Consider the following 26,427-nt stretch of genomic DNA (forward strand, 5'->3'; position numbering starts at 1 on the left):
GAATGGGATCTTCTCGGTGTTGTAACCGACCTTCTTAAGGTAACCATCAACTTCGTTAAAGATTTCATCAAAACGAGATTGCTTGTATTCACAGGTGTCCATCTTGTTAATACCGACAATCATTTGTCTTACACCCAAAGTAAAAGCCAATAAAGCATGCTCTCTAGTCTGACCTTCCTTGGAGAAGGCACCTTCGAAACGATCAGCTGGAACGACCAATAAAGCAACATCAGCTTGAGAGGTACCAGTAATCATATTCTTGATAAAATCTCTGTGACCTGGAGCATCAATGACAGTGTAGTGGTATTTTGGAGTTTCGAATTGCCATAAAGCAATATCGATGGTGATACCTCTTTCTCTCTCAGCCTTGAGCTTATCCAAAACCCAGGCATATTTAAAGGAACCCTTACCCATTTCGGAAGATTCCTTCTCAAACTTTTCGATGGTTCTCTTATCAATGCCTCCGAGCTTGTAAATCAAGTGGCCAGTGGTGGTTGATTTACCAGAGTCGACGTGACCGATGACGACCAAGTTAATGTGAGTCTTTTCCTTACCCATGTTTAGGAGATTTCTTTTAAAAAATGCAAATTACGACTTTTTCGAAAAAAAAGCAAAGATATAATATATCTGTAGTTTCCCTGGAGAAGCTTAAATCAGTAATCTTGGGGGAAATGTATTTTTTTAAAAGTTTTTACAAAATCCCCTCACTGAGTTTAATTAAATTTGGTGTCTCCAATAATGCCTTATATTTCCTTAAATACTTTTTTAAATAGAATACTAATATGCCATTTCTGTCTCTTTTTGAAATTATAATATTAATTCCTGTCGCTTCCTTTAAATGTCTCCTATAAGACAGCCGCCTACTCGTTATTGAATTGGCGCCGAATTCAATACTTTCGTAAGATATAATACTATTGCTCAAAAACTCCAGATGCATTCCTTTCATGTACCTCTCTCACTGTTATATTCTGATATATTTTTTATAATGTAAAGAAATATGCTTCATTCTTTTTTTGAAGCTGGGTCTTTCTAGTATTTTTACTTTAAATGGTTTATTTCTTGCAGTTAATTTTGCCGGTTCCCCACTAACAGAGCGCCCAGCGCGCATGAATCTGGCATTCGCCAAATTGTATTTGCACAAGAAATATTCGAGCAAAGCGAAGTGAAAAAGAAATTCAAAAAATGACAAGAAGAGAACAATAGGATTGTGAAGTGATCAGTAACATTAAAGAAATGAATGATAAATTCTTCATAATATTTAAATTCTGTGAATTCTCATTATAGCGCCCATAATTCCTACCAGTCTGTGGACAAAAAAACAACTATGAATAGATACAATTTGAAGTACTGAAATAAAATTGCTAATTGTTTCTATTGTTTAGCATTTTAAAAAAAATCTTGATCCAACTACTTTACCGCTACTTTTTTTTAACGGTACCAACCATGACGCCGTGGCACCAATGCACTCAGTTTATACTAAAATGGCAAATGCCATAATCATTTGTCGTATTTGTTTTTTTAGTTGTCTCTCTTTTCTATTTTAAATTTCTTTAATGACAAACTTCCAAATTTGCTCTGCTTTTACCAAAACTTGTTTAATTATACTAACCAATTGGTCATTTCCTCCCTTACAACTAAAAATGCATCACAAAGCTGCCCGCGCGCGGCAATTTGGACCGGAATGCATGTTTCATGCAGAAAACTACAAGGAGGTAAAAATTAAAATATAATTCAAAGGGTTAAATTAAATAGGGAAATAATTAGATTTAGAATAAAGGGAAAGAAAATAGCTGCAGATTAATTTTCAAGCTGAAACTCTAATTTGTGGATAGAAAATTTAATTAACTTGATTTCCAGCGATCTAAATTATCCATTCAATAGTAAATCTAAGAAAAGTCACTTCCAAGTGTAGAGATCGGGAAAATTATTAAACTACAAGAATTATTTTTGTGACTGGAAAGAATTCTCTTAAAGTTTGTCTTAATCTATGTGTGAAATTTAGATGAGAGCCAAGAGAATTTCAATAACAAAAAAAGTTCTCTTATTAATATTTCTCTTGATATTATCTCACAATGAAGTTTCCACGCTAAGTATATACTCCGCACTACCTGATCACATTGTGGAGTGGCTTAAGAGGCACGTTCTTGTGGAAATCAGTAACCTGAATAGTAATGTAACGTATGATTATTTGAAAGACGATAGATCAGACTATGCTCAAACTTGTAACTCAATAAATGGTCCATTTTGTAGATACCTTACTGAGATTTCAGATACTTCTGAATTTGATCTTGAAACAAAAAAATATATCTATGATCATGAAGGAGGTATCGGATATTTTAATAAGGATTTCTTCATAGGCAAAAGTATATTTAACTTGTTTTCAATGTCAGAGATAACGGATCTCAACGAAAAAAGTGAATTTAATCAAGAAATTAAGACCGTATCTAGAGCAAGGTCCGATGATACTGCTACTATACAAAAAAATTGCAAGTTAACAAGGGGGAGCTTAATATACTGTATTAGAGTTATATTAAAAAGTTATTACAGAAATTCTATTCGACGATTTACTGGGATTAGTTATATTTCCAAATTTATAGACTCTTGGAAGGCCTTTTTTAGCCTAGCAAGCAACAACAAGTTATTCAAATTTATTAGAAATAAAAGAAACAAGAGAGCTTCCAGAATGAGGTACGAAAGGAAAACTCAGATATATACGATTATTGATCACTATGATCTTCCTCCATTACACTCGGATTTTATTGACCAAGAAGGCAAATATTTGGAAACAAGTAAAATCAAAGAGGATCAAAACCAATTAAAATATATTAGTGAATTTCACACTAAGAGCATGCATTTCCAGACCAAGTCCAATCTACTTTTTGACGAAACATTGAGTCTGTTCTTGAAAAGTAGATATGTCAGGATAAATTTGATTAATAGTTTGACTTGGATTCTACAGCAGAAAAGCCCATATTCCAATATTTGGCAAAACTTGAGGAATGAGAGACTTGGCAAACATTATATAATTACAGATCATTATGAAAATCACAATTGTGGCCAGTTCTCTACTTCTCCTTATAGTGGTGCTAAGATTTGCTCAAATCTACTGATTGGAGATTTCAATAGTAAATTCAGAGTTATTAGAAAAACATGGAATGGAGTTTCTTCTATTATGAACTTTTCAAGCTTGAAGCCAAATATTCGAATTTTACCAAGTCAATTTTCCAGTGATGAAAAGCTTTCTTGTAACTGGGAGGGATTATGGGAGACTTATTACGACCAAGTTTTGAACATTAAATTACTTTCTAAATTTGGAAAACTCCAGATAACTAATGAAAAGATCGTCATTTCTCGTCTCCCTATTTCTATTAGTAAAAGCTTCCTAGAAAATCAGACAAATAGAAAAATGGATGAATTAAAAACCATTACTATTTCTGGATATAATCATTCAAGACTGGCATGGAAAGCGACAATACCCTTAAGTAAATTCATATCAGAAAATGGTGATCAAGTCAAATGGATCAATGCTTTGGACTATTCAGATAATATTCCATATTCACTTATTAACATCATTCAGTTCGAAACAGATCTAATAGTAGATTCTTTAGAACAAGGTATTATAGTGGGTCAATTTGAATACAATTTATTGAACCCTATTTTTAATTACATTCCAAGAATTGCGGAAATCTATGAGAATTTAAGTGTGGAAATAGGACAAGTAGCTGAGCTAAGCTTAGTGGCTCACATTAATAATAACGAGCAAAGAAGAAATAACACAATTTCCTCAATATCAATGACCACAATGTATGTCAGTAAAGCATCTCCTTTAGTTTCAATCTATAATATAGAGAATAACAGACTTAAATTAAAAGATAGAGTCAGTGAAAATACTCTTTCTGTAATTAAAAGAAACATGGCAGAAATAACAAAAGATCAATAAGACCAGAAGTCGTTTCTCTTTCGGAAAAAATTGGTGGTAATAGAAGTATATGTTTATATAAATAAAGGATTATATTAACCTAATTATTTAGATATGTGTAGACTAAGCATTTATTTCTCTCTTAGTTGATGAGAAATAATTTAATAGTTAATACATTCATTGATAGCTAGAAATTTAAAGTTTTTTGGCAAGATTGCAATTCCTTTTTCACTGAATTCACCAAAGATATCAATGCTAGTACTTGTACAGAGGTTAAGTAGCTTTTTCTGTGAATATGGAAAAGCATACAAAGTACCCAAGGAGTCAGTGAAACTGATTAAAAACTTGTTCTTATTGTTCAAAGTGTTCCTATTTGGAATCCAAATGACATTTTGTATTTTAGTAGTGCACTCCCAAGAAATCCTCATAGTTTTTTCGTCCCTTAACTTAGTGTTGCATTTAAATAGATCTGTTTCCAATTCAGTTGTTTCTCCAGGCCTAATTGATTTCACATACGGAAAGTGAGAATTCCAGTAGTTGCTTTGAATGAGTTGGCGTGAACTTGAGTTCGAGCTTAAGGTTAAGCTTCTCCAGACATTTAGCAATTCAAGCAATAATAAGAATAAAAAGGGTGAAAACTTATTCATCTTTATTCCGTGTATTTTCTAGATAAAAGTTGAGATAGTGGTGTTTTTAGTCTGTTTATTAGTGTAGTAATAATTGGACAAGTTGCCTTTCCTAAGTTACCTTTCTAAATTTTCTTGCTAAATTGAATAAAGGAACAATTCTTTTTGAATTTGGCTTGATTTACGGATGAGATACTCGCAAAAATAAAATCTCCAAACTAAAAATCTCTCTCTTTCCAGTATATTTTTCTTAAGTTTAATCTCGATAGAAGACCTTATTAATAATTTACTTAACGGAAATTTAAATTAAAAAAAACACGTGTTTTCCCGCCAACTGCATGCAAGTAAAAAGTGGCAAATTGCATGCAGTGACATGCAGAGGAGTGATGTGGGGAAATGATGGCAGTAATTTACGTGTGTATGATTGTGTGGGAAGAAATTTGGAGGAAATAGTTATTAAAGAAGAGAAGAGATTATAGGTAAAAATAAGCGTTTGAAATGAGTTGATTGTTGTTTTACTAGAATAAGACAATTGAGTGGCCAAAATAAGAAAGAAATTTTGGTAAATAAAAAGAATTAAGTGAATAAGATAAGATTGCAGACATTTGAGAAATGTTGAAAAGAGAGCGGATATCTAAATTAGATAAAATGGAGAAGAAATATAGTGCAGAAGAAATATACAATGGTATAACACATGGAAAAATAGGGAGGTTTTCTCTAGGGTGGAACTTGTGGTTGGGAATTTCAATTGCTTTTGTTATGTTTATTTGGATGGCAATATACGCTTCAAGATTGCTAACCATCGCACACAAGCTAAAGAATGATGATAACTTGATGAAAGAGATAAAGTTTGATGAGCAGCTAACAATTTATGGGCACAACCTAGGAGGTTTAAGCTTATCTATATTGGCTTTTTGTAAGATGGAGAGTAGCCCTACTTTGCATAATATTGCAATAAGACTAGGATTATCAAATCAGATTTTAAAACAAAGGTATATGGTGAGGAATTCAATAGAAAAGTTGAATGAAATAAAGTATCCAAAGAATAAGTTAGATACGAAACCGGTAATAGAGGAGATAATTGAGAACACGACTACTCTGCTACAAGAGTTAGTTCCTTTGAATTTTGTGTTTGAAGATCAACCAAGCCCAATTTCCCCAGCTCCTCCTCCATTCTATGTTCCGTACAGAACAAATATTACAGAGGAGGAAATAAAAAATTCCACAGAAAGTGACTCAACTACATTTTTAGCAGCCAAGTATTTGTGTAACAACACGGAATACATTTCAGAAATATCAGATTCTCTCAAGAATAAGGCACTGAATATAAGTAACCCAGCCAAGTTGTTTGATTTACGGTATCTTAATGAGTACTTTAGGCAAAATGATATAATCAAGTTTCAGTCCACGAGCAGAATGCTGATTTTCCACTATTTAGTTGTTACATTTGTGACCATCATGACTTTGATCATCTTTTACTTTGGCTCAAATGACTACTTTCAGAAGAAAAAGCGTCTAAAAATGATGAATATCTGTAAGAAACAAATTATTGATATCTTTAATCAAATAATAAACGTGGATAAAGCCAACAAGGCATTAATTGTAAATAAGTTCAGGCCAGTTTTGGTGATATTTGAGAATTTGAAGCATGTATGTGATGGAATCGTTATGGATTATTCTAAAGATGTACATAATAATGATGTAATATTTTCTCTAGAAATTCTATCAAGCGTTATTCAAGAGTTTCAAAATTGTGTTGGTCTTGCTCAAAAGTTCTGTGATATCCTCGATAATGAGATTAATCAGAGCAAAAAAGCCATTAACGAGCCTATTAAAGTGCATGAAGTTATTGAACAGGAGATCCAAAATAGCAATATTACCAATAATAGTCACCACTTCTCAGATAACGTTCCGAATGAAATTTATCTGCACTCTGGTAAGCACGAGTTTAATGAGGTTATCAACTCTATGCTCAACGTTTTAAGTCCAAATGTTGATAAGGCCATTTTCTGGGATATTATCCAGGTTGGAGACCATTCATTAATTCCAGCTTCCATGGTCAATTCTATTGGCGAAGTTAGTACAGGTGTAAAACAAGTTATTGAAGATAATTGGAATCTGATATCCTCTTTTAAGGAAGAAAGTAGAGAATACTCATTTTTGACAATTGATATTTCGCCAGCTGTGATATCTAAAAATATGCAAGATGAAAAAAAAGGTGAGGAACTCAAAGTTAATGACGAAAAAGAGCGATATGAAATGAATTATCTTCTAGAGGCATTAATTTGTGTTACAAGAAGCTTCCATTTGTTGGTTGCTAAAAGGATGGCAAGCTGTGTTTTTGGAGGGATTTTGATTAGTCATGGAAATTTTGGAGATCCAGGAGGAAATTTTCAAGTAAACGAACTTAATTATGTCAGAGATATTACTGGAAATACTTTGATTATTCCAATAAAGAAGAATCAAAAAAATTATTTGAACAGCAATTTGTTGGTAAAAAGCTTAAGTCAGACTGTTAGTCCAAACTTGAAAATATATACAAGTGGTTTAGACTTTAAGGTTGTGGCAATCATAAAAAATATTTCCAAAATCTTAAAGGTTCAATATTTGGAGATTGAATGTTGGGAGTTACGAGAAAAAGATAATTTGGTTGATTACTTGTTGGATAAACCAGGATACTGGTTGATTGATACTTCGATAATTCATTTAATTGAAAGTCAGTCCAAGCATATCATTAATTTATGCAGTCAAAAATACTATTTGGATAATAATATTGACGTAATACTGTTAAACACATTTGAAAAAGTTGAAGTAGTTTCGGAGTATAATAATGACATCAATCTGAACCAGTTTTATTATTCATTAAAGTATTTTATAAGTGGCAAAACATTTCCAATCAAACAAAGTCCATCAAAAACTCATATTGGACAAGAAAACAAGATACATTGTAATTATAAACAAATAATTAGATTATTGAATAGACCAATTTCTGAAATTAATGAGAACTTGTTTAGAGATATTGAAGATGTAAGCCAAATATCTGTAAAGGATGACTCATTGATTGGAAGTAGCTTTCTCAAGCTGGTAGACATTAGGGAACTATATTTAAAGCAGAAAAGTAATAAGAAAGATAGCGAGAAACTTAAGAGTATTAAGGATGAAGACTGGGAAATTAGAAGGCCAGAAATATTTTTTAAGGAGTGGTACAATATCGATTTACTTGAGCTAAGCATCGATGAAATCAAAGAAATTGCATCATTTTTGATCTATTACCGATTTAGAGAGGTAATTCGTGATAAAGATGATTATGAAGAAGATGTTTTATCTTGGCCAATCAACCAAAGAAAAATTAAAAACTTTGTTTCAGAGTTAATAAAGTATTATCATGAAGAAAACCCCTTCCACAACTTTCATCATGTTGTAAGCATTTCCATTACACTTAATAACTGGCTAGACAAGCCTTGCGTGAGACACTATGTGAATTCTTTGGAGGCTTATTGCTTAATCATTTCGTCTTTGTCACATGATTTAGATCATCCAGGACTGACTAATGATATGATTAAGGAGTTGAAAATTATCTCAAGAAAAGTATTAAAAGAGTTTGTAACCGAAAAAGAATTCTTTGAATATTTACAAAACAATACTCTTTCAACACTGGGAATATATAATGACTTTTCTGTACTGGAAAACCATCACTCTTCTCTTTTATTCGTAATCTTAAACGATGAATCTTCCAATATAATGCCTCCGTCTAATTCTAAGCATTATTCAAAACTACGAAAAATGATGATTAATTCAATATTACTAACTGATATGTTCCACCACAAATATTTGAGAAACTTAATTTCAAGCTTTAATGAGAGCTGCCACTCAAATTCAAACAATATAAAAATGGAGGAGCATAGGAAAAAGTTGTATTTGTCCATCCTATTGCATTCAGCTGATATTTCAAATCCCTTAATGAATACTAATATATATCTAAAGTGGTCAAGATTGGTTTATGAAGAGTTGGAAAACCAGAAGAAACTAAAACTAATGCTAAACATCCCCATAAATGACACAACTGATACTTATGACTACAATCAATTGCAAACAAATTTTATTGGTTCAATCTGTATTCCTTATTTCCAAGCTCTACTGAAATTTGATCCAGAACTAGTTCAAGAATGCATACAAAACTTATACTTTAACAGAGATTATTTTGTGAGAATTAGTCAGAAGCACGAGAAAAAATAAAGGCGAAACTAAAAATAAAACCCTGTTTATAATTACATCCATTTATTTAATTGCATACATGCAATTATTTAATGAGCTCCACATATGGCGCCAAATCTGCGGGTGCATGCAATTAATAGTAAAGGGAAATGAATAGTGGGATAAATAAATACACCCTGTTAAAAGTTGACAATTCTAATCTTTTTTTTCTAACAAGGTTATTTAAATTATAAGAAGAAAGCAGTTTTGACAATAAGTTGATAATGGTAAGTATCTGGTGATTAGGAATAAATTTTGGAATCAAGACGCAAAAAGAGAAAGAAAAAGTAATAATAATAATAACACAGTAATTATTGCAAATAAATTTAAAGTTTTTAAAGTCATTGATACTGAATTAAAGTATAAGATTAAGTTTAAATGCAAGGCTTAAGAAAGTCATAATAGAAAAGTCTGAGTTAAAAAGAAAAATTTTTTCTTTACAGTTTTTAAGACTTGACTTAACCTTTTAATTGCTATTAGATTGGTAATTAGATTTAATTAAGAAATGTCCAGTGAAAACGTAAAGGTTGAAAGTGAAAATGTTGGAAAGTCTATTTTATCACCACAAAATCGTAATAGAACTTTACTATTGAAAAAAACTGTTAAAGATGAAGAAGTCGAGGGGAGTGATACAGGAGACACTTCTCCAATGATCAAAGTCACTCCGGCAAAGTCTATGAGTAAGTTGCAAGTGACTTCAAAAAAAGGAGATGTTCTTAGCAAAAGTGTGATCAAAGGTGAAATTTCAAAAGCTGGGCTTAAAAAAGATTCTACCGTGGGAAAGAAAACTATTGTAGATATTACCAGCTCTGGGTTGCTTGGACTTTCAGGAAGGCTAAGGGAGAAGAAACAGTCAGTTCCATTAAACCTTTTAAAAGGAACAACAAATTTGGAGGGGGGAAAGGTTGATATACACAAGAGCATCAAGTCTCCTTCAAACTTGCAAGGTTCTGTGTTACCAGGGACGAAAAACATGCAGAACTTCACAAAAATTATGAACTTGGTTAACAAAATTAATGTTACAAAGGATTTAAGTTCCAATATTGAGGATTTAGATCCGCTAAGATCCAAATTTATAAAGACTAATAAAAATAACATCAATAATAGGTCTCATTTGTTTGGTCATGAACCAGTAACTTATACTACAAATCCTTTAGTTATTGAGGATTTGATCGATGAGTTGGAGGAAAAGGCTAAGAACTACTTCATTATGTTTTCAAAAGAGCGAAAAGAAAGGGAAAAGCTAGAAAGACAGTGTTACTGGATGCAAGAAGAGAATAAGACTCTACAAAACACTTTAAAGAACCAAATAACTACAATTCAAGGACTTCAGAACAAAATTATCGACTTAAGAGGAAATCCAAACGTTATTACAGAGACTATTGAAAGAATAGATATGCTTTATACTCAATTAGATACTTTGATTCAGGCTTTTGCTGGTATATGTAGTTATATTACATTCAATGAGCCAACTGATCGACGTGAGATTATTGAGCTGGTTTTGGAGTACTTACATCCATGTAGAGGACTTGATCTGAGGTTAAATTCTTTGTATGGGTCGATTTATTACTTTAAGCTTGGAATAATCAAAGATTTGCCTCCTCCTATTCAACCACCAGAGAAGATTCCAGGATATGATGTTTGGCAACCTCCTCCACCACAAAAGGTTGATACAAAAGATTCCGATAACTCAAAGCTTGAACCGCACATGCAACAAGGAAATTCGTTATCAAAAGTTGCTGATAATTATTTGGATGGTGTAGAAGCAGGAGCTATAAAAGCTTCAGTTTCTGACAAAACTAACAAAGATGATCAGGCTATACCGAAGATTTCAACGCCTGTTGCATCTACAAAGCAGTCATTTGTACCTACAAGTTCATCACAATTAACGGGAGATGTTAATATACCTTTGTCAGGATTCGAAATCAAGATCAAATCGGTACAGGCAATTGAACCAATTGGGGATGGTAAGGGCAAGTTGTATTTCGTGGCTAGAATAGATAACGAATCTTCATTACAATGCAAAAATAATCCAAAAAGAAAGTCCTCAGAGTTCGAGTACAAAATTAACCCGACTAATAACAAAGGGTCGATTAATGACGAGATAGACCTGCAAATAGATGCCTTGCCTCCTAAATCTCCAGGATTAATACCTAGATTTACTATTGATATGTGGGAATCATCGATAACTTCCGGTCCACTTGGGTACGCTTCAAAGACATTTATTGATCCATACACATTACTTCCAGAGCAGCCGTGGGAAGTATTAAAGGAAGAGGGAGATAAGCCTTTAGCCACTTTGATAATTACAGTGACTCCAAAACCAGGAAATTCAATGCTACCAGCCGGCCGCTTTATTGTGGCAAAGGAATCAAAGAATAAACAAGATCAAGCAGCCAAGAAGGAGAGTAAGCTGTCTAGACTGAGTTTCAGAGGAGACAAGGAGAGCAAAGGATTAGATAAGATTAACTCAATGCTCAGACCAGCATTGAATATTGGAAAGAGGACAAAGAGTGCTAGTAATTTGGACGGCAAGGATGAGAAGATAGAAAGGCTGAAAGAAGTTACAGACTTGACAAAGTCTGTCGTAAAGCCATTATCTGTTAAGGAGTCAACATCGGTTCCTCCTCCTGTTCCTACTCATGCTACTGTTACAAGTAAGTCAGAGGCTCAGGAAAGCTCAAGTGCACCAAAATCACCACAAATAATTGTAAAAGAGCTACCTAAAGCTTCAGTATCTGAGCCTGATACTAGTACATTGAAGAAGTCCATAGTTGCTGAACAACCTCCAAAGGCAGATTTGAAGTCTTCTATTAAAGCTCTTCCAGGCCCAGAACCAAGCCCAGAACCAAGCCCAGGTATTGAAAAGGTTGAAGAAGCAAAACCAAAAAGTTCAGAGCCAATTATAAAGGAAAATATATCAAAATCTAATCTGTTAGCTCCAAAGTCGGACTTGATCAAGTCTGAGACACTAAAGAAGTCAATGGAGTTAGGAAAGAGTCAAGTAGATTCAAAGTCTATGACTCTTAAAAAGACTGGATCTGGAGACTTAGGTGCAAGCAACAAGCCAGTATCAGCTCCAAAAGCTGATGCGAAGTCTTCAATATCAGGAGAACCTGAATCTAAGGAAAGCAAGGCTTCAACACCAGTTAAGATTCTTCCTAAGATTGCTCCAAAGCCTGCTATCACTAAGGATCAAGCTACAAACAATGCTCCAAAAGCCGTGCAGGCTAATAACCTAGTTCCTGGAAAACCAGGACAAATTGCTCCTCCTACAATTATTAAAAAGATTGACGTAAAACCAGCTGCTATTAAACCAAAGATAGCTACAGCAGCTCCTGCCATCAATATTAAGAAACCTGGAAGCCCTATCCAAATTAAGCCTAAAGGAATCGAACTTGGGAAGCCTACAGTGACAATTACTCCCAAATTTGCAGCAAATCCTCCGAAGACTGCCTTGGGAGGAGCAGCTGGGAACGGACCAGCTCAGCCAAAGGAAGATTTAAAGATCGTTGTAACTAAAGGAGCAGTAAACATATCTCCAAAGATTGTACCCAAAGTCAAGATCATGCCCAAAGTAAAGATATAATAATTACTGTCAGCTAAAGTATTGAGAAGAACAAACATATAATATTCTGAAATCTAAGGTACATAGTTATAGAATTGTTCATTTTCTGAATCAATCTCTATCAAATCTCTTTGTATTAAAGAGTTCAAAATCTTCAAGATTTCTCCATTGATTATCTTATTGTCTTGATGAATATTATCAACATTACAATCACTAATCAAGGAAAACTCCTTCATTACTACTTGTATTATATTTAGAAGTGATGACTTTTGTTTATGTTTTAATAATTTCATTATTATTGCCTCTATTCGGTACTTGTTGTTTTTAAACAAAGAAATGTAGTTATTACTCTTTAAGCTATCACATTCAAAGCTATATTTTCCCTCTCTCTCATTCCCTGCTTTCTCTTTCCTGCTCATATTCTCATCCAAATAGTCCTTTTCCTTATATATATAATCCAAACAAAAGTCTGAACTAAAGTCCATTGTATTTAAGCCTGAAGCATAGTTCAGCACACACCTTTTTGATTGATCAAGCTCACCAGACCTTACATGAGTTCTTATTGCAGTATCAAAATCCAAATTATACTCAATCTTTACATTATCTTCGTCTCTATTACACTCAAACAACTTTAAAAGTGGTGGTAACTCGAGCTCTTTATCTTCTACCACTTCTTCCCACCTTCCATCCAATCCCATTCGAGAGACAAAAAGTCTAATTGGGTCAAATAACCTACTAATATTGTCTTTAAAAGCCAAATACTGATCTCTTCTCAAACTCACAAAGTTATTCTTCTCGTTAAAGCATAATAACAATATTCCCTGCTGCAAAGTTAAAATCATTTTCAGACGTTGGCGTCCAAGCTCATGCATGCAATAGTCCATTATACAAGTACCCAAAGAATAAGACCAAGTCAAAGTTCTTGAGTAAATTTTGGTATAAAAATGTTGATAAAGCTGTATTTCATTGCGAATACGTTGAATATCTGCATTGCCAATGTGCTTAGAAAACAATTCACATTCCAAAAAGTTTAATGACAGACAACTTTGATCTTTTGTAATATTGTTACTTTTGGCGCCATCTGTTCCACCAATATAATTTCTTAAGGGCCAGTTTGATGAAGATAGCACAATTAAGGAAAATGGAACGTCGTATTGTATGTTTTTAAGAACTTTTTCTTTCTCAAGCTCTTCATTCTCTTGACTCTTTTGGATCTCAGAGGGAACACCACTCGAAATGACGAAGTCACCAACTTCGTCGCCTTCAGCCAATCCTACACCATCCAGGGATGAAGCCTCGTACCCAATTTTAAGATCTTCTGACTTAAGCCAAGAGTGGATTTCTTCGCAAATTGAAGTAGTCAAAGTTTCGGTGATTCTTTTTTTTCTTTGAGAAAAATTGCCAAATTCCACTATAAGCTTTTTATCTTCTCTCAAGAGAGCGGACTTGGAATTACTGTTTTCTAAAATATCAACATTTGGTGCCATACCATGCCCAATAGATTCCAGCAAATAAAATTTAAAGATTGACTGACAGGCAAACCAGTCCTTAATTACAAAGTTTGACTTGTTAATGAAGGTATAGCCACATTCAATATAAAGTAACTTCATAAGATAAATTTCATAAATATCAACCTTGTTCATTAGCATCTCTATGTTGCTCCCCAAAGCTGAGGTTGCACTCCAGTCAAGGTAGTACTTTAGGATTTCTCTCTGATTACCTCCAAATCCAACTCTGTTGTTTGTAAAGTAGTAAACCATTCTTTGAGACAGCAGCTGATGATAGTATTTTTGGAAGTAATCCTTGTAGTTACTGCATTTAAACAAGTAGATAATGCTGTCAAAATACTCTCTAGTCTTAATATCACTACCATCACTGGCTCCCTCCGGGGAATTATCATTAGAAGAAGCACTTACATTCCAACTGATTATATCCAAATTAACTCTAGAGAGTCTTTTTTGGGCACCACCTGATCTTGAGTCTACGTTTTCCCCTTGATGAAAGTAATAGCTTCTAACCAATATGTGGTGGATCAAAAGCGAAAATCCTCGCATTATCTCTTTAGCCAAGGTATCTTCACAATTCAAGATCTGTACCCAAGCCTCATTTATACACAAGTTACGAATTTTCTCATCCTCCATAAAAGATCTTTTCCAGACCCTCTCAATCTTTAAGTATAACTCCAACAAACCTCTCAGATTCCCCAAGTAAGTCTCGAATATAGAATTTGTCCTTCTGTGATCCTTCATTTCAGCTGAATCTAAGAATCGATACTTGGGTAGTTGTCTGACTAAATTGAGTCCCTGCTCAACAATACATCTCTCTAGCTCTTTTCTAAACAGTTGATCTTTGCTTTTCCTTTTAAATACATTGAAAAGAAATGTCAAAATCTCAAACTCTTCATCTGCCACAAGCTTGGTGAGACAGCTCTGTCCTTGATTGCTTTTGGAGTAGTGGTGAATAATATCATCAGAAACTAGAACGTCCAAGATGTTGAGCTCCACGTTAAAGACAAATAAGTCCCAGTTTATCACATCTTCTTCGCCATTTCGACCAAAGCTGGAGATATCTGTTGAAAAATTGTCTCCATATACATTCAGAAGGATCTTTTGATCTTGGTGAACCAGAGATAGAAGGGAAGTATTAAGTTTTGAACTTGAGCTACCAATACTGTTGTTATAGAGTAAATCTCTATTATTATATGTAACCAATAAACCTTTCTCTAATTCCAAAGCTTCTCTGACAAAGTTGACAAAGTCCTTAAAGCCTAGAGATTTCTTATCCTCGAATACCTTCAAGTAGTACCTCCTCAGAACCTCCAAGTAAAGCTGCTTCAAGTCCTGGTTAATGATTTGCAGTTCAATGAACATCTCAAAGATCTTCTTGAGCATGAAGAAAGTCTTTTCATATTTACCTTCAATGGCCTCCTTAAGCCCTTCAATAAAAGAAGTGCCACTAGAATGGCTGAAATCTCTCACTTCATTTAAAGACAAAAAAACTGATAATAGCAATCCCACCAAGGAAATGGGTATTGATCCTATCAAAAAGGAGTGATAGGTTGTAGGATGTACACAAAGAATGATGGACTTTAGGAAGGAGTTGGCATTTTGAACAAAACCAAGATACTCATTCTCCTTATTAGAAACACTCATAGTCGCTCTATAATGCTTATACATGTAGTCAAAACTCAAATATACGTTGCAAATGATTTGAGTAGATCTCTTATGGTGGCACCAAAACTTTGTGAAGATGTTCAAGTATTCATCCAGGATCCCACTTTGGATCCATTCTCTGGAGTCTGTCTGGTAGAACAGAGTATTGTATATAAATTCAAAGAGTTCCGGACCTACAGTGCCGTCTTTTTGAACCATTTTCTGAATTATTGAAACCAATTCATGCTGTTGGATTGCTTGCATGTTACTGGTCCATAAGTCGAAATAATTCCTTTTAAAAGTATCATAAAGAAATTGGTATTGTCCATGGTTACATAGATGAGTGATCAAACGGCGAGTTCTCTCCAGATTGACTCTCTTGGAATCGCTTTCTTTAGTTAGCCTCATCCTCTTAAATGAGTTGATTTTGCAAGACATAGCTTCATCTTCATGATTAATTTCATATAGTTTCGCTAGAAAGAATTCTATTTCGTTCTCAAAATCCTCCTTCCCCCTCTGTACAATGTCTGGATTTTCCAAATGCATTGAATTTCAGTAAAATGACCAGTTTTGAAAAAAAAAACCCTCAAAAGTCCCAGTAAAGATCAATCCCCTTGAAAAACCTGAATATTAGAAGCTCCAAAGCATATCCATCCTTTTCAAGCTCCTGAGGCTTTCGGTTTTTACAGAAATTCAGTTTTTCTGTCAAGAAATTAAAATTCTGATTAAATTTTTTGAACACGTGTATTTAAAAAAATGACAATGTCAGGCGCCAAAGTTTCCCCACACACTAAAAAAGCAATGCAGAAGCACGCAAAAGAAAGATTTTGCGAATATTAATAACGTGAAAGAGAAGATATTAAAATGTGGAGGGATAGTTTTTGACATAAGAAAGCCACAGATCTACTCATTTCTTTAAGCTTTAACATAACCAAGAAGAGTTACAACCGAGATTCTCTATTAGAATAGTAGCAAATCTTACAGAAACGATAAAAGAAAGCTGAAAATTAGCCAAGAGAAAAAGTTTGTTACTGAGATAATTACATTGAAGAGGGGTTAACGGCATTTTTTTAGTGAAAATGGAGCAGCTGGAGGTGGTTATTAAGAATAATACTCGACTAACTTTTTTCAGGTATGTACAGATACTTGATAGGGGAGAATGGATTTACCATCCAGTAGAAAAAATTAGCTCAGGAATGATGACATCATTTGTATGTTCAAGTGCCACTTATCAAAGTATTTTGGGCTGCAACGTTGTGTATTCTGTTATAGTGAACGGGTTGGAGTATTTCTTTAGTTATAAATATGAATCTCGATTAATCGGAGATTGCGAGGCTAATGTTTGGACTGGGATAATTGAAGGAGATGAAAAATTTGTAGGATGCACAAGTAAGGCCAGTGAAAACAATGGTGAGATGAGGAATGGTGGGTCTGGGACAGGGAGCAATGAGATCTTTTACTTGGATAATACAAACGGGTTACAGCGATCTTGCAAGAGATTAATGACTCATATTAATATAAGGGAGACTGAATCTGGGAACAAGCTGCTGGATAGACTGGACTCAAAAGACTATAAGGAGAGGTCTTCTATTAGGAATGATTTTGAATTGAATAAGAGGTTGAATTCAAACTATTATGAGTGGATAAAGAGATTAAGGACATATCCTCGCTCTCTTTACATTAGAATTGTGAACTTGACAGATTTTGACTTAAATTTACAGCTTCCTGCAGCAAATAAGAGCGATAGCGAAAGGTTCAGGAATAGGAATTTGGCAAACTCGACCATTTCATCAGCAGTTACTCCCAGCATGCATATAGAAAGTCACAATGAAAGTTTGATAACAAGAGGCCCATATTCTCCTTATTCCATGGTGAATTTAGTTTCGGGAGGACAGTGGATAGAATTCCCCCCGGAAGTTATTTATGCAAATAGCGTAGTGGAGTTCGGAGCCAGCTGTGAATCTCTTTTTTCAGCAGATTTCAAGGCGAATATAGTTTATAGAGTTTCCGGATATGCTGGTAAGGTTTTGTTTGGATGGGATTTCCCTGCTGGATTTACCCCAAGCCTTTCATGTAGAGGCTTTCATGATCTTCATAATTTATCAATATCATCTCATTGTGAGAACTTCAACGATGGAAACATATTGTTTCATATAATAGATGAATCCAAACCTCCAAAGATACGTTTAATCTCTGTTAAGGCCATTTTTTCAGAGAACTTTTTGAATGTAGTTTCTGGAGGAAGTACTGGTGAGGAAAAGCAGAACTTGAGCGAGAATATTCTGGACCAAATTTTTGGGAAGAATAATGAAACTTTGACAGGAAAAAGTGGTAAGGGCCCGGAAAGTATCTCTTCCACACAAAATGGTGAGAGAAATACTTACTTAAGAATATCTTACAGTCGTGATTCTGACTCATATAATGTTATTGGAAAAGATGAGCAGTTTGATGCACATGGGGACTTTGCCAGAGATGTTTTGCCTTACTTTATTGAATATATTAAGCCAGAAAGAGTGATATCTTGCAAGGAAGGGGACATATTTCTTTATAATAATATCATTTTAGATAGTCCAAGAGTTCTATTTTCTTCTCTTCTTGCAAGCAGTAACGTAAATATGCATCCAAAGTATTGTGGAAACATTGATTCAATTTCTCTTTTTATTGAGTGGTCAATTGGATGTGAAATATTTAGAAAAGTTTGGGCTCCAGATGAGAAAACAATTCTAGTCTCCAGCAGTGCTGGGGGATTGAATGATTGCAATTCAATCTTGAATTCCATATATCCTCGAATTTGCAGAAGAAACAGATCAAAAGCTAGGGTTTACTTTTATGATGATGATGATAGACTGGAGCCAGGAGAAAGGAATCTTTGCTCAAGAAGATTGTCAACCTGCCAGATGAATTGTTTCTTTCTGGAAGATAATGAGCCTGAAGTGAGTGAAAAATATCATTCTCATTTTGAAATTGCTTTAATTGGGCAACAGTTACTCGCTCAGATCCTTGCACCATATTTGGTTAAATATTTGAAATCTTCAACTTTATCCAAAGGCGGAATATCTTCAAATATTTCAAACTCTTCAAGATTCTCCAATACTTCCACAGTTCTCCAAGGCCTAGTTGATAGTGATCATATATGGAAGTATTCTAAGATTGGAAATACTAAAGGAGCCAATAAATTTGAAGAGAGAGATAAACAAGGAATTCTTGATTTTCAGGGCACCATAAACTTTTTAATTTTACACTGGGATGACTTATTCTGTGAACTCTTTGAAAAAAAGCTGAACAAACTTTCTTCATATTTTCAGCATCAGTTTAATCCAGATACTCTTTTGTGCATCATTCAGAGAGTAAGTTTGCTTTGGGAAAATAAGGACTTTGAGTTTTTTGAAAATCCCAGTTTTCTCCTAGAATTTATAGATGCTGCAACAATCATTTGCAGAATTATTGAGAATGATGAAAATAAACATGCATTGAACTGCTTGATTAAGCTCCGTAATTCAATTAAAATGATAAATTCTTAGTGAATTGTTAAATTACAATTCAATTCCTTCCAAACTTTAATTCCAGCCAAACTTATAACTTATTCATATATATTATTCACTATTTTCTGTATTTAATTTAATTATTTCATTTCCTCTATTATAGATTTGTCCACATAATTATTTTAATTACGTGTTATATTCCTATACCGGTTATATCGTCCACATGCACTTGCAAAAATTTGCATCAGAAGGAAAAGTGCATGTGTATGCAGGTTTGGAAATTTGAGAAGTGAAACAATGAAATCGAGAATTAATGATGAATATAGATGAAGAGAGAAAGAAAGAAGTTTATGGCACCAAAATTTAATTAAAATACAATTTTAAGATAAAGCTAATGGGTAAAAGATAAGTCGAATTGATTTTAGTTAAAGTGGAATTAATGATACTTATGCTTTGGAGTCTTTTGTTTTTTAGGGATTTGAATTTCCTATTAGATATTAAAACAAACAATTATGGTAAGATTGGGGGGTTAATATTTAAAGATGATAAAATGATTAATAGAGAATATATTCAATCAATGCTAAATAATATTCCCTAATCAGTTTGTAAACTTACAGGCTCAGGGGTGAATACCCAATTAATAATTAATCTTCCAATCTTGTAGATAATATAAATTGGGATTAGACAAAAAATACACCAAAAATAGTTTGATATTATGGATAATATCGCAACCAAAGAGTTTAAAATATATACATCTTGGTACATTGAATATCCAACTCCGACTTCTAAACGAGACTTAATACTGGAGTACGTAAACAAGTAAATAGAAAAAATTATTGCGAATCCAAAGCCTGCTTTTCCAAGTATGTTTGATGGGTTATAGAGTCTTTTAAAAATAAAATGAATGGAAATACAAGAAATCATTATATATAGGTAAATTGATGTGTATTTGGCAGCTTCTTTAGCTATTCTTTTCGCTGATTGGCCGGCCATATTTCGATTACAAAGACCAATAAGGTGTAATATTGAACAAAAAGACAATAAAAGTTAATATATAAGGAAGTATTGTAATAATATTTAAATATTTATTATGATTACTATTATTTCAATTTTTACTCTGATTATTCAAAAACAATTCTTGTTAAAGATCTGAGCGCTGAAATGTTTACCTTGAATTTTCTATATGAATTTTGGGATTTAAAATTAAATTGATAAAAAAAAAAATCAAAAAAAGTATAAAACCTGTAGCTTTGGAAGATGAGACTGGTTAGGGCAGTGAAACATATTGGTCAAAATGCAGAGAAGTTCAGGTTTGATTTGAAGGTTGAAAATCTTCATATATTTCTACATGAGCAGTGTGAAATTACTATTGATTGGATAAGAGGCCCAAAGAGGATTTCTGGAAAAGAGGCTGTATCATGTGTTAACGGAAGTATAATACATCCTTTTTACCAGCCAATGATCTTGATTGCAACACTTTTTCAAAAATCCTCTCAGAAACAAGGAAAGGCACAACCAAGTTCTGAAATATTTTTGCCAAAAGATTCTAGACTTGCTATATACGGTAAATTCAAAGACAATCCTCTAGTTTCACTGGTTGGAGAGGTCCCTTTAGAGCTTTCAAGCTTTGCAAATAGTTATAGATTATCAGGTTATGAAACTTCAGAGCCGGTAAAAGTTGAAATTCCACTAATTAAATGTTCGGACCCAAATTCATATATTGAGATTTATATCACATGTTCTTCTTTAGGTCAAGTTTCTGAGGGATTTGATGATACAGCTTCTATGATGTCTGGATTTACTACCGTTTACAGTGAGATTTCTGAGAATCCTGTACAAAACTTGAGTGAATTTAAGAACAACTTTGCAGGTGTTAATGAGTTATCTTCTATTAAGAGCGATGGAGTTACTCAAAAGATACTTCTTGGAAAAAACTTAGATAAAAAGGATAAGAAGTTATCTTGTGAAAGTACATTAGGAATTCCAATGTTTTCAATCAAAGAGGACATTGAGGTTAGTAATGAAACAATTAGAGAGACAGAAGAGTTAACTGAAACTGCCACTATTATTGATGTTAAAGTCAATAATGAGAATTCAGAGTCTCAGAAAAATGAGATTAGTCAGGATAAAGATGAATCAAAGGCAACTACTGGTGGATTTAGCAAAATTAATAATTGTGAGGGTAGTCAAAGAGTTACTCCAAGTTATTACCCGAATCCAATGATTAAAATATCAAGTCAATCAATGGAAAACTTTAAGGCATTCGAAGTTGCTTCAGACCAGGGGATTACAAAAGCTTCATCTCCTCAGTCATCAACATCTTTTGAGATACTTACACAACGGTTATATATGGAGCAGGAGGAAAATAGAAGAAAGATTCATGAATGCAACATGGAAATTAATTCTTTAAAACAACAGCTACAGATATATTCGGAGCAGGAAAAGAGCTGGAAACAGAGGGAGGCAGATCTGATGAGTGAAATCATGATTTTGAGGAATACTGAAGACTTGAGTGATAAACCTGACGACAAAAACAGCATTGAAACCAATAACAGCACGAAATTTGTAGGCTTGAATGACTATTGTTTATTGCAACAGGAAGTTAGTGAGCTTACTGGAATTAGAGATGAGTTGAGACGTTTAAGAGAATCCGATCGATTTAAATATGAAAGATATATTGCCCAATTGGAAAATCAAATTCAAGACCTTACTAAACAGCTTGAACTTCATAAAAAGAATGGACGAATTCAGGATGAAGTTGAAGAAGAAATCTTCTCTAACCCAAAACATCCAAGTTTTTTTGCTACTGCTAATAGCCATATTTCAGAGTATACTACAGTTAATAAGATTAATAAAATGACTGCTTCTATGAATGATGATATTGGAACTGGAATTCAGAGTGCAAGTAAGCATGTGGATCATAACCAAAATTCGGAAGGAGGGTCGTCAGGTCATAATTTCTCTTATGGATTTGAAGAAATTGAAAGAGAGCTAATATCTACTAAGCTGGCTTTGGCGCAAACAGAAACCAACTATCAAATTGAGATCAATAATTTGAGGAGTAGAATTGAAAAGCAAAGGAAACAACTACTTTCATATAGTTCTTATGTTGGCAATTTGGAAGTTATTAACGCTGATTTAAAATACGGGGCAAGAAAGCACAAAGATTTAAAGCCTCTGAATGGAGATTTGGACGAAAGTTCTATCGAGAATCAAAATAAACAGACTTTTATTAATCCTCAGGGCGATGATGGTAGTAGTAAGTCAAAGATTGGGGGAAATATTAATACAATAAACTCGTATTGGAAGACTTTTAAGCAAAGAATTAGGTGATTTAAGATTTTATTCTTTTTCGTTGGCTTTATATAATTATTAATTTAAGTTTAATTTAATTTGAAAGTTAACATTTTATTCAAATTATATAATAGATGCTTAAAATATCAATCATATAGAATTGAATTACAAATTTAAAAAGTAGAAATTTATAAACTATTTTCCCTATTATCTCTAAACGTGATTTATATTGTAATGTACAATCTTAGGTATTAACTAGTTACCTGAATGTCTTTATTATTTAGATTTTGTTTAAAAAATGTCTTATTTCTCAGGGATTTGAAAATTAGTTCGCTGTTCAAGTTTTTTCCTGATCTTTTAATATTTTTACACTTATTTTCGTGAGAAGATTCTTTTTTCGATACCCATTCCAAAATCTTTTCAAGCAAATCCTGAAATCCTGTTTCTCTGGTTAATATATGCCACATCTTCTTACAGGTGATTGGCCATAATACAAATTCCGATACTATGTTATTTTCATTAGATTCACATTGTTGGATTTCTTTGATTATTTGATTAAAATAATGAATGGTCCTTTCACTTCCTTGAAAGTCAGTCAATGTATCGTGGACACAATGACATATTAATAAAGGAATATCAATTGGATAATGATGTAAATTATCTCTGACTAGATCAGTATAGTTTAAAAGAGTTTTACACATTAAGGCCTTAGTTCTTCTACTATAGTATAAGGGATCGTTCTTCGAAAAGGAGGAGATATAATCACAAACTGGATTGTTTGTTCTAGAGCCAACTTGTAAATTTGGGAATAGATAGGATGTGATTGAGAGTAACGGAAGCATAAATCTGTTTAATGTTTTTTTCTTAACAGACTCCAAGCTTAACATAGGTGAAAGCAAGACAATACAAACAATTCTTGACCTTAAGCATTTAACAATAGATTTATCTTTAAACCCATCCAGATTATCTTCTTGGCATGTTTGGCCAATAAGCTCAGCAAGCCTTAAAGCGATAGCTCCACCCATTGAAATACCACAAATAATAATTTTTTCTCCAAAAGTGTCTTTGAAACAGCATTCTGAGTCAGAGCAATGAGTACATGTTTTCATTTTCAAGTTGTTAGTAGTATCTTTAACATTAACTTTATGTATTTTGGAAGAGTATAAAAAGAATTCATTTTCTTTATCAATTTTACCTTTTTCTTCATATTTTAATTCATAGTTAGTAGGATTTTCATCATTCCAACAATATGATGAAAGTTGAAAATTTTGTAATTCACTATTTTTATCGCCAGAATGTTTAAGTAATTCTATTTTTAACATTTGTATGATGTTAAAACAGTTATTATCCAAGTTTTCAGTGTTACACTTAAGTCCTTGTGAAAATCCATGACCTTCTAAATCTAGTGATATAACATCATAGCCTTTCTTGTTGAAATATTGAATATAACTTCCATTATAAGATGTAGCGAATTGAGATTTATTGAAAGGATCATTGTTTTGAGTGCAATCATTTTCAGAAACATTAATTTCGTTGAATTCTGTTTCCTTTTTCTCCACAATATTCATATATTCAGCTAAAGTATGGCAGGAGTATCCATGTATTAGCAAAGCTGTTCCTTTCCTTGTTTGGTTTGGTTCTACTTTAAAATGGTGGTAACATTGTACAAGTCCACTTTTCTCACTTTTAAACTTGATGGAAGAGAATTTTTTCTCTTTACAATAATGATCAGGGGAAACAGAGTGCTCGTCTATAAACTGGTTCATATTCTTCTTTCTTTCCATGTTAACTGTCTTTATTCTTATATGTTAGTCTTAGTTATTATTGTAAATTAAGATTTGTATAAAAACTTTTGTTTTCAGTATACAACAAGAAATGAAGTTGATCAGTTACTTTATCAATATATAATGTTTTTTCTATTAAATTTAATAAATATTGTGCTTTTTGACCTGCCGTTTTTTGTTTTATTAATACTTTTTCAAACTGCATGATTGCTTTCCCCCTCGTTGGGAAATCAACAGAAATATGAGTTGCCGCCAAGTCCTAGGATTTATTTTACCATAAATGTTGATGTTTGCATGCGAATATTACTTAAACATGTAATAATTCAATACAGTTTATTTCATATTTTAGTAAAAAATACTGACTTTAGAAGCCCTATTTGATCAATTTTAATAATTTTGTGATTATAAACTTCAGGTTTTATGTTAAAAATTTATCAATATTTATTTTTTTTAGAATGAATAATAAAATTTATAGTTCTGTTTCATACTTTTCTGGTAAATATTAGTAAAAAAAATAATTGCGAATGTGAACAGATTGCATGTAAACACCGGTATATGGAAAGTGAATATTACATGTCAAAATTTGCAAACAAGTGAGTGGACGTTAATACTATACCGGCATAGAATTTAACTTTTACATGTGGATAAATTCATAATTTTGAAATAATAAATAATCGGATTAAATGATTCAGTATTATATAAATTATGATTTAAAATAAAATTTAATTTGCAGAACAATGATAACAATAATATTGTCAAAGGTAGAGTGATTTTTTTAAATGTAAATAACGAAGATTAATTAATAATGACATTATAGTTGAAATTGCATACAAATTTGCATACCTATGTAAATGAAGAATAGTTGGGTTTTGGTAATAATAAAAATGATCAAGTAATCATATTTAACTGTTAAAAAACAGTAAAATCAAGAGGCGCCAAATTTCACAGCACAATTTGTCATGCATTAACATAGTAATTTGTTTTACTGTGGGAAAAAGATTAGGTTAAGTTAAATAAATTGAGAAAAAAAAATCGGCAAATTTAAGATATTAAGATGGAGTATTTGATGCGACGTGAAATATTAAGGAATCAGGAGAATAATACAGTAAAAAACTTGTTAAAAAATCTGATAGAAATGTTAGAAATGGCATTCCAAGAATCAATGATGAATATTGATGGTTTGGTAGCACAACAGATAAGGAATTTGGAAAGATATGGGCGATTCATTGGCAGCAAAGGACTACTTGAGGAAATTAGTATTCACGATGCGAGAAGGATTGTACATATAAGGCATCCAACTTATAAACTAAATAATGGTATTGTAGATAAGGCAAGTAAATTAAGAGCTAGTTTAAAAGATGATGAGGTCTATTCACTTGAAATTAATAAACTTGATAACCTGACTAATCTAAAAGATTTAAATAATAGTGTAAAAAGTTTCCCAAAAAATCCAATAGCAAAGAATAGAGATGAAGAGAGTTTAATATTGGATTTATTATCATTTGAGGAAGTACAAAACTATGAAGAAAAGTATCTGCTTTCAAATGAAATTCAAGATTACTATTGTTATGGAAATTATGAATATAATTTATTCTTTTATAACTTTCAGAGAGAGCATGAACTTGGGATATTAGAGGATTTTAATACTAAAATTTTTGATATAAACGTTAGTATTGGTTCTAATTCTAATTCAATTCAAAAAATTAGATCAAATTCAAGCACCAATTTGAATTCTGGGTCACAAACTAAAGGAATTCCTAATCTTCATCTAAGTTCCAGCTTTTACTCTTCTTTAGAGTCTAGTCATTATTCTCAGTCTAATTTTAAGTCACAGACTGACCACATATTCGACTCCAACTCAAATTCACCCACAAAATCAATTCTTATACCAGAATATAACTCAAATAGAGCACAAAATATCTCCCACTCTTGGTCTCTAGGTTTAACTTCTAAAAAGACACAAATTTCTGAAGACTCTTCAGATCGTCTTGTAAATAGATCATTAACTAGATTAAAACCAGACCAAAAGACCGAGGAAATCTCAATAAATAAAGGTAATGAACTACCAGAAGTCTTTGAAACTATAGGGTATTGCCATACTTCATCATTCTATACTGTAAAGAGTCTGGAATAAACTTTGACTATAAACGCCCCGTGGCTCAGCACCAAAACTCAAGTTGCTTGATTTATCAACAATACTTTACCAAGGCCATCCACTCATTCTACAACCAGCCATTTAACCCTAATCATCTTATCAACTTGATTCATCATAATTTTGTGCTACACTTTAATTCGCAGCAAAATTACTCTGCAAATCATCTACTAATTAAGTCAGTTTCCCCCCACAT

General features: G+C 32.9%; 11 protein-coding genes across 11 annotated transcripts; 6 read left to right on the plus strand and 5 right to left on the minus strand.

The window, feature by feature from the left end:
- Positions 1-132: 132 nt before the first annotated feature.
- ELE39_002979 (elongation factor 1-alpha) lies at positions 133-414 on the minus strand (the record flags this gene model as incomplete). The annotated part of the gene is made up of 1 exon (XM_067346083.1): positions 133-414. A coding segment is annotated over one exon (282 nt), but the record flags the coding sequence as incomplete, so codon positions are not given.
- A 1,588-nt stretch (positions 415-2,002) lies between these two features.
- On the plus strand, positions 2,003-3,940 carry ELE39_002990 (uncharacterized protein; the record flags this gene model as incomplete). Its single annotated transcript, XM_067346094.1, has 1 exon — positions 2,003-3,940. The coding sequence occupies one exon, from the start codon at positions 2,003-2,005 to the stop codon at positions 3,938-3,940; it is 1,938 nt and encodes a 645-aa protein (XP_067200594.1).
- Positions 3,941-4,080: 140 nt separating this feature from the next.
- ELE39_002993 (uncharacterized protein) lies at positions 4,081-4,566 on the minus strand (the record flags this gene model as incomplete). Its single annotated transcript, XM_067346097.1, has 1 exon — positions 4,081-4,566. One exon carries the CDS (start codon positions 4,564-4,566, stop codon positions 4,081-4,083), a length of 486 nt encoding a protein of 161 aa, XP_067200597.1.
- Positions 4,567-5,157: 591 nt separating this feature from the next.
- Positions 5,158-8,781, plus strand: ELE39_002994 (cyclic nucleotide phosphodiesterase domain-containing; the record flags this gene model as incomplete). The annotated part of the gene is made up of 1 exon (XM_067346098.1): positions 5,158-8,781. The coding sequence occupies one exon, from the start codon at positions 5,158-5,160 to the stop codon at positions 8,779-8,781; it is 3,624 nt and encodes a 1,207-aa protein (XP_067200598.1).
- Positions 8,782-9,304: 523 nt separating this feature from the next.
- On the plus strand, positions 9,305-12,388 carry ELE39_002995 (uncharacterized protein; the record flags this gene model as incomplete). Its single annotated transcript, XM_067346099.1, has 1 exon — positions 9,305-12,388. One exon carries the CDS (start codon positions 9,305-9,307, stop codon positions 12,386-12,388), a length of 3,084 nt encoding a protein of 1,027 aa, XP_067200599.1.
- A 53-nt stretch (positions 12,389-12,441) lies between these two features.
- Positions 12,442-16,065, minus strand: ELE39_002996 (cullin domain containing; the record flags this gene model as incomplete). Its single annotated transcript, XM_067346100.1, has 1 exon — positions 12,442-16,065. The coding sequence occupies one exon, from the start codon at positions 16,063-16,065 to the stop codon at positions 12,442-12,444; it is 3,624 nt and encodes a 1,207-aa protein (XP_067200600.1).
- A 533-nt stretch (positions 16,066-16,598) lies between these two features.
- On the plus strand, positions 16,599-19,040 carry ELE39_002997 (putative apicomplexan-specific; the record flags this gene model as incomplete). The annotated part of the gene is made up of 1 exon (XM_067346101.1): positions 16,599-19,040. The coding sequence occupies one exon, from the start codon at positions 16,599-16,601 to the stop codon at positions 19,038-19,040; it is 2,442 nt and encodes an 813-aa protein (XP_067200601.1).
- Positions 19,041-19,595: 555 nt separating this feature from the next.
- On the minus strand, positions 19,596-19,994 carry ELE39_002998 (multi-pass transmembrane; the record flags this gene model as incomplete). Its single annotated transcript, XM_067346102.1, has 1 exon — positions 19,596-19,994. One exon carries the CDS (start codon positions 19,992-19,994, stop codon positions 19,596-19,598), a length of 399 nt encoding a protein of 132 aa, XP_067200602.1.
- A 264-nt stretch (positions 19,995-20,258) lies between these two features.
- Positions 20,259-22,334, plus strand: ELE39_002999 (uncharacterized protein; the record flags this gene model as incomplete). The annotated part of the gene is made up of 1 exon (XM_067346103.1): positions 20,259-22,334. One exon carries the CDS (start codon positions 20,259-20,261, stop codon positions 22,332-22,334), a length of 2,076 nt encoding a protein of 691 aa, XP_067200603.1.
- A 212-nt stretch (positions 22,335-22,546) lies between these two features.
- ELE39_002980 (uncharacterized protein) lies at positions 22,547-24,079 on the minus strand (the record flags this gene model as incomplete). Its single annotated transcript, XM_067346084.1, has 1 exon — positions 22,547-24,079. The coding sequence occupies one exon, from the start codon at positions 24,077-24,079 to the stop codon at positions 22,547-22,549; it is 1,533 nt and encodes a 510-aa protein (XP_067200584.1).
- Positions 24,080-25,133: 1,054 nt separating this feature from the next.
- On the plus strand, positions 25,134-26,213 carry ELE39_002981 (putative low complexity; the record flags this gene model as incomplete). Its single annotated transcript, XM_067346085.1, has 1 exon — positions 25,134-26,213. The coding sequence occupies one exon, from the start codon at positions 25,134-25,136 to the stop codon at positions 26,211-26,213; it is 1,080 nt and encodes a 359-aa protein (XP_067200585.1).
- Between the last annotated feature and the right edge of the window lie 214 nt (positions 26,214-26,427).

The sequence above is a fragment of the Cryptosporidium sp. chipmunk genotype I genome (assembly GCF_004936735.1).
Source record: "Cryptosporidium sp. chipmunk genotype I strain 37763 chromosome Unknown contig_38, whole genome shotgun sequence".
Taxonomy (NCBI): domain Eukaryota; phylum Apicomplexa; class Conoidasida; order Eucoccidiorida; family Cryptosporidiidae; genus Cryptosporidium; species Cryptosporidium sp. chipmunk genotype I.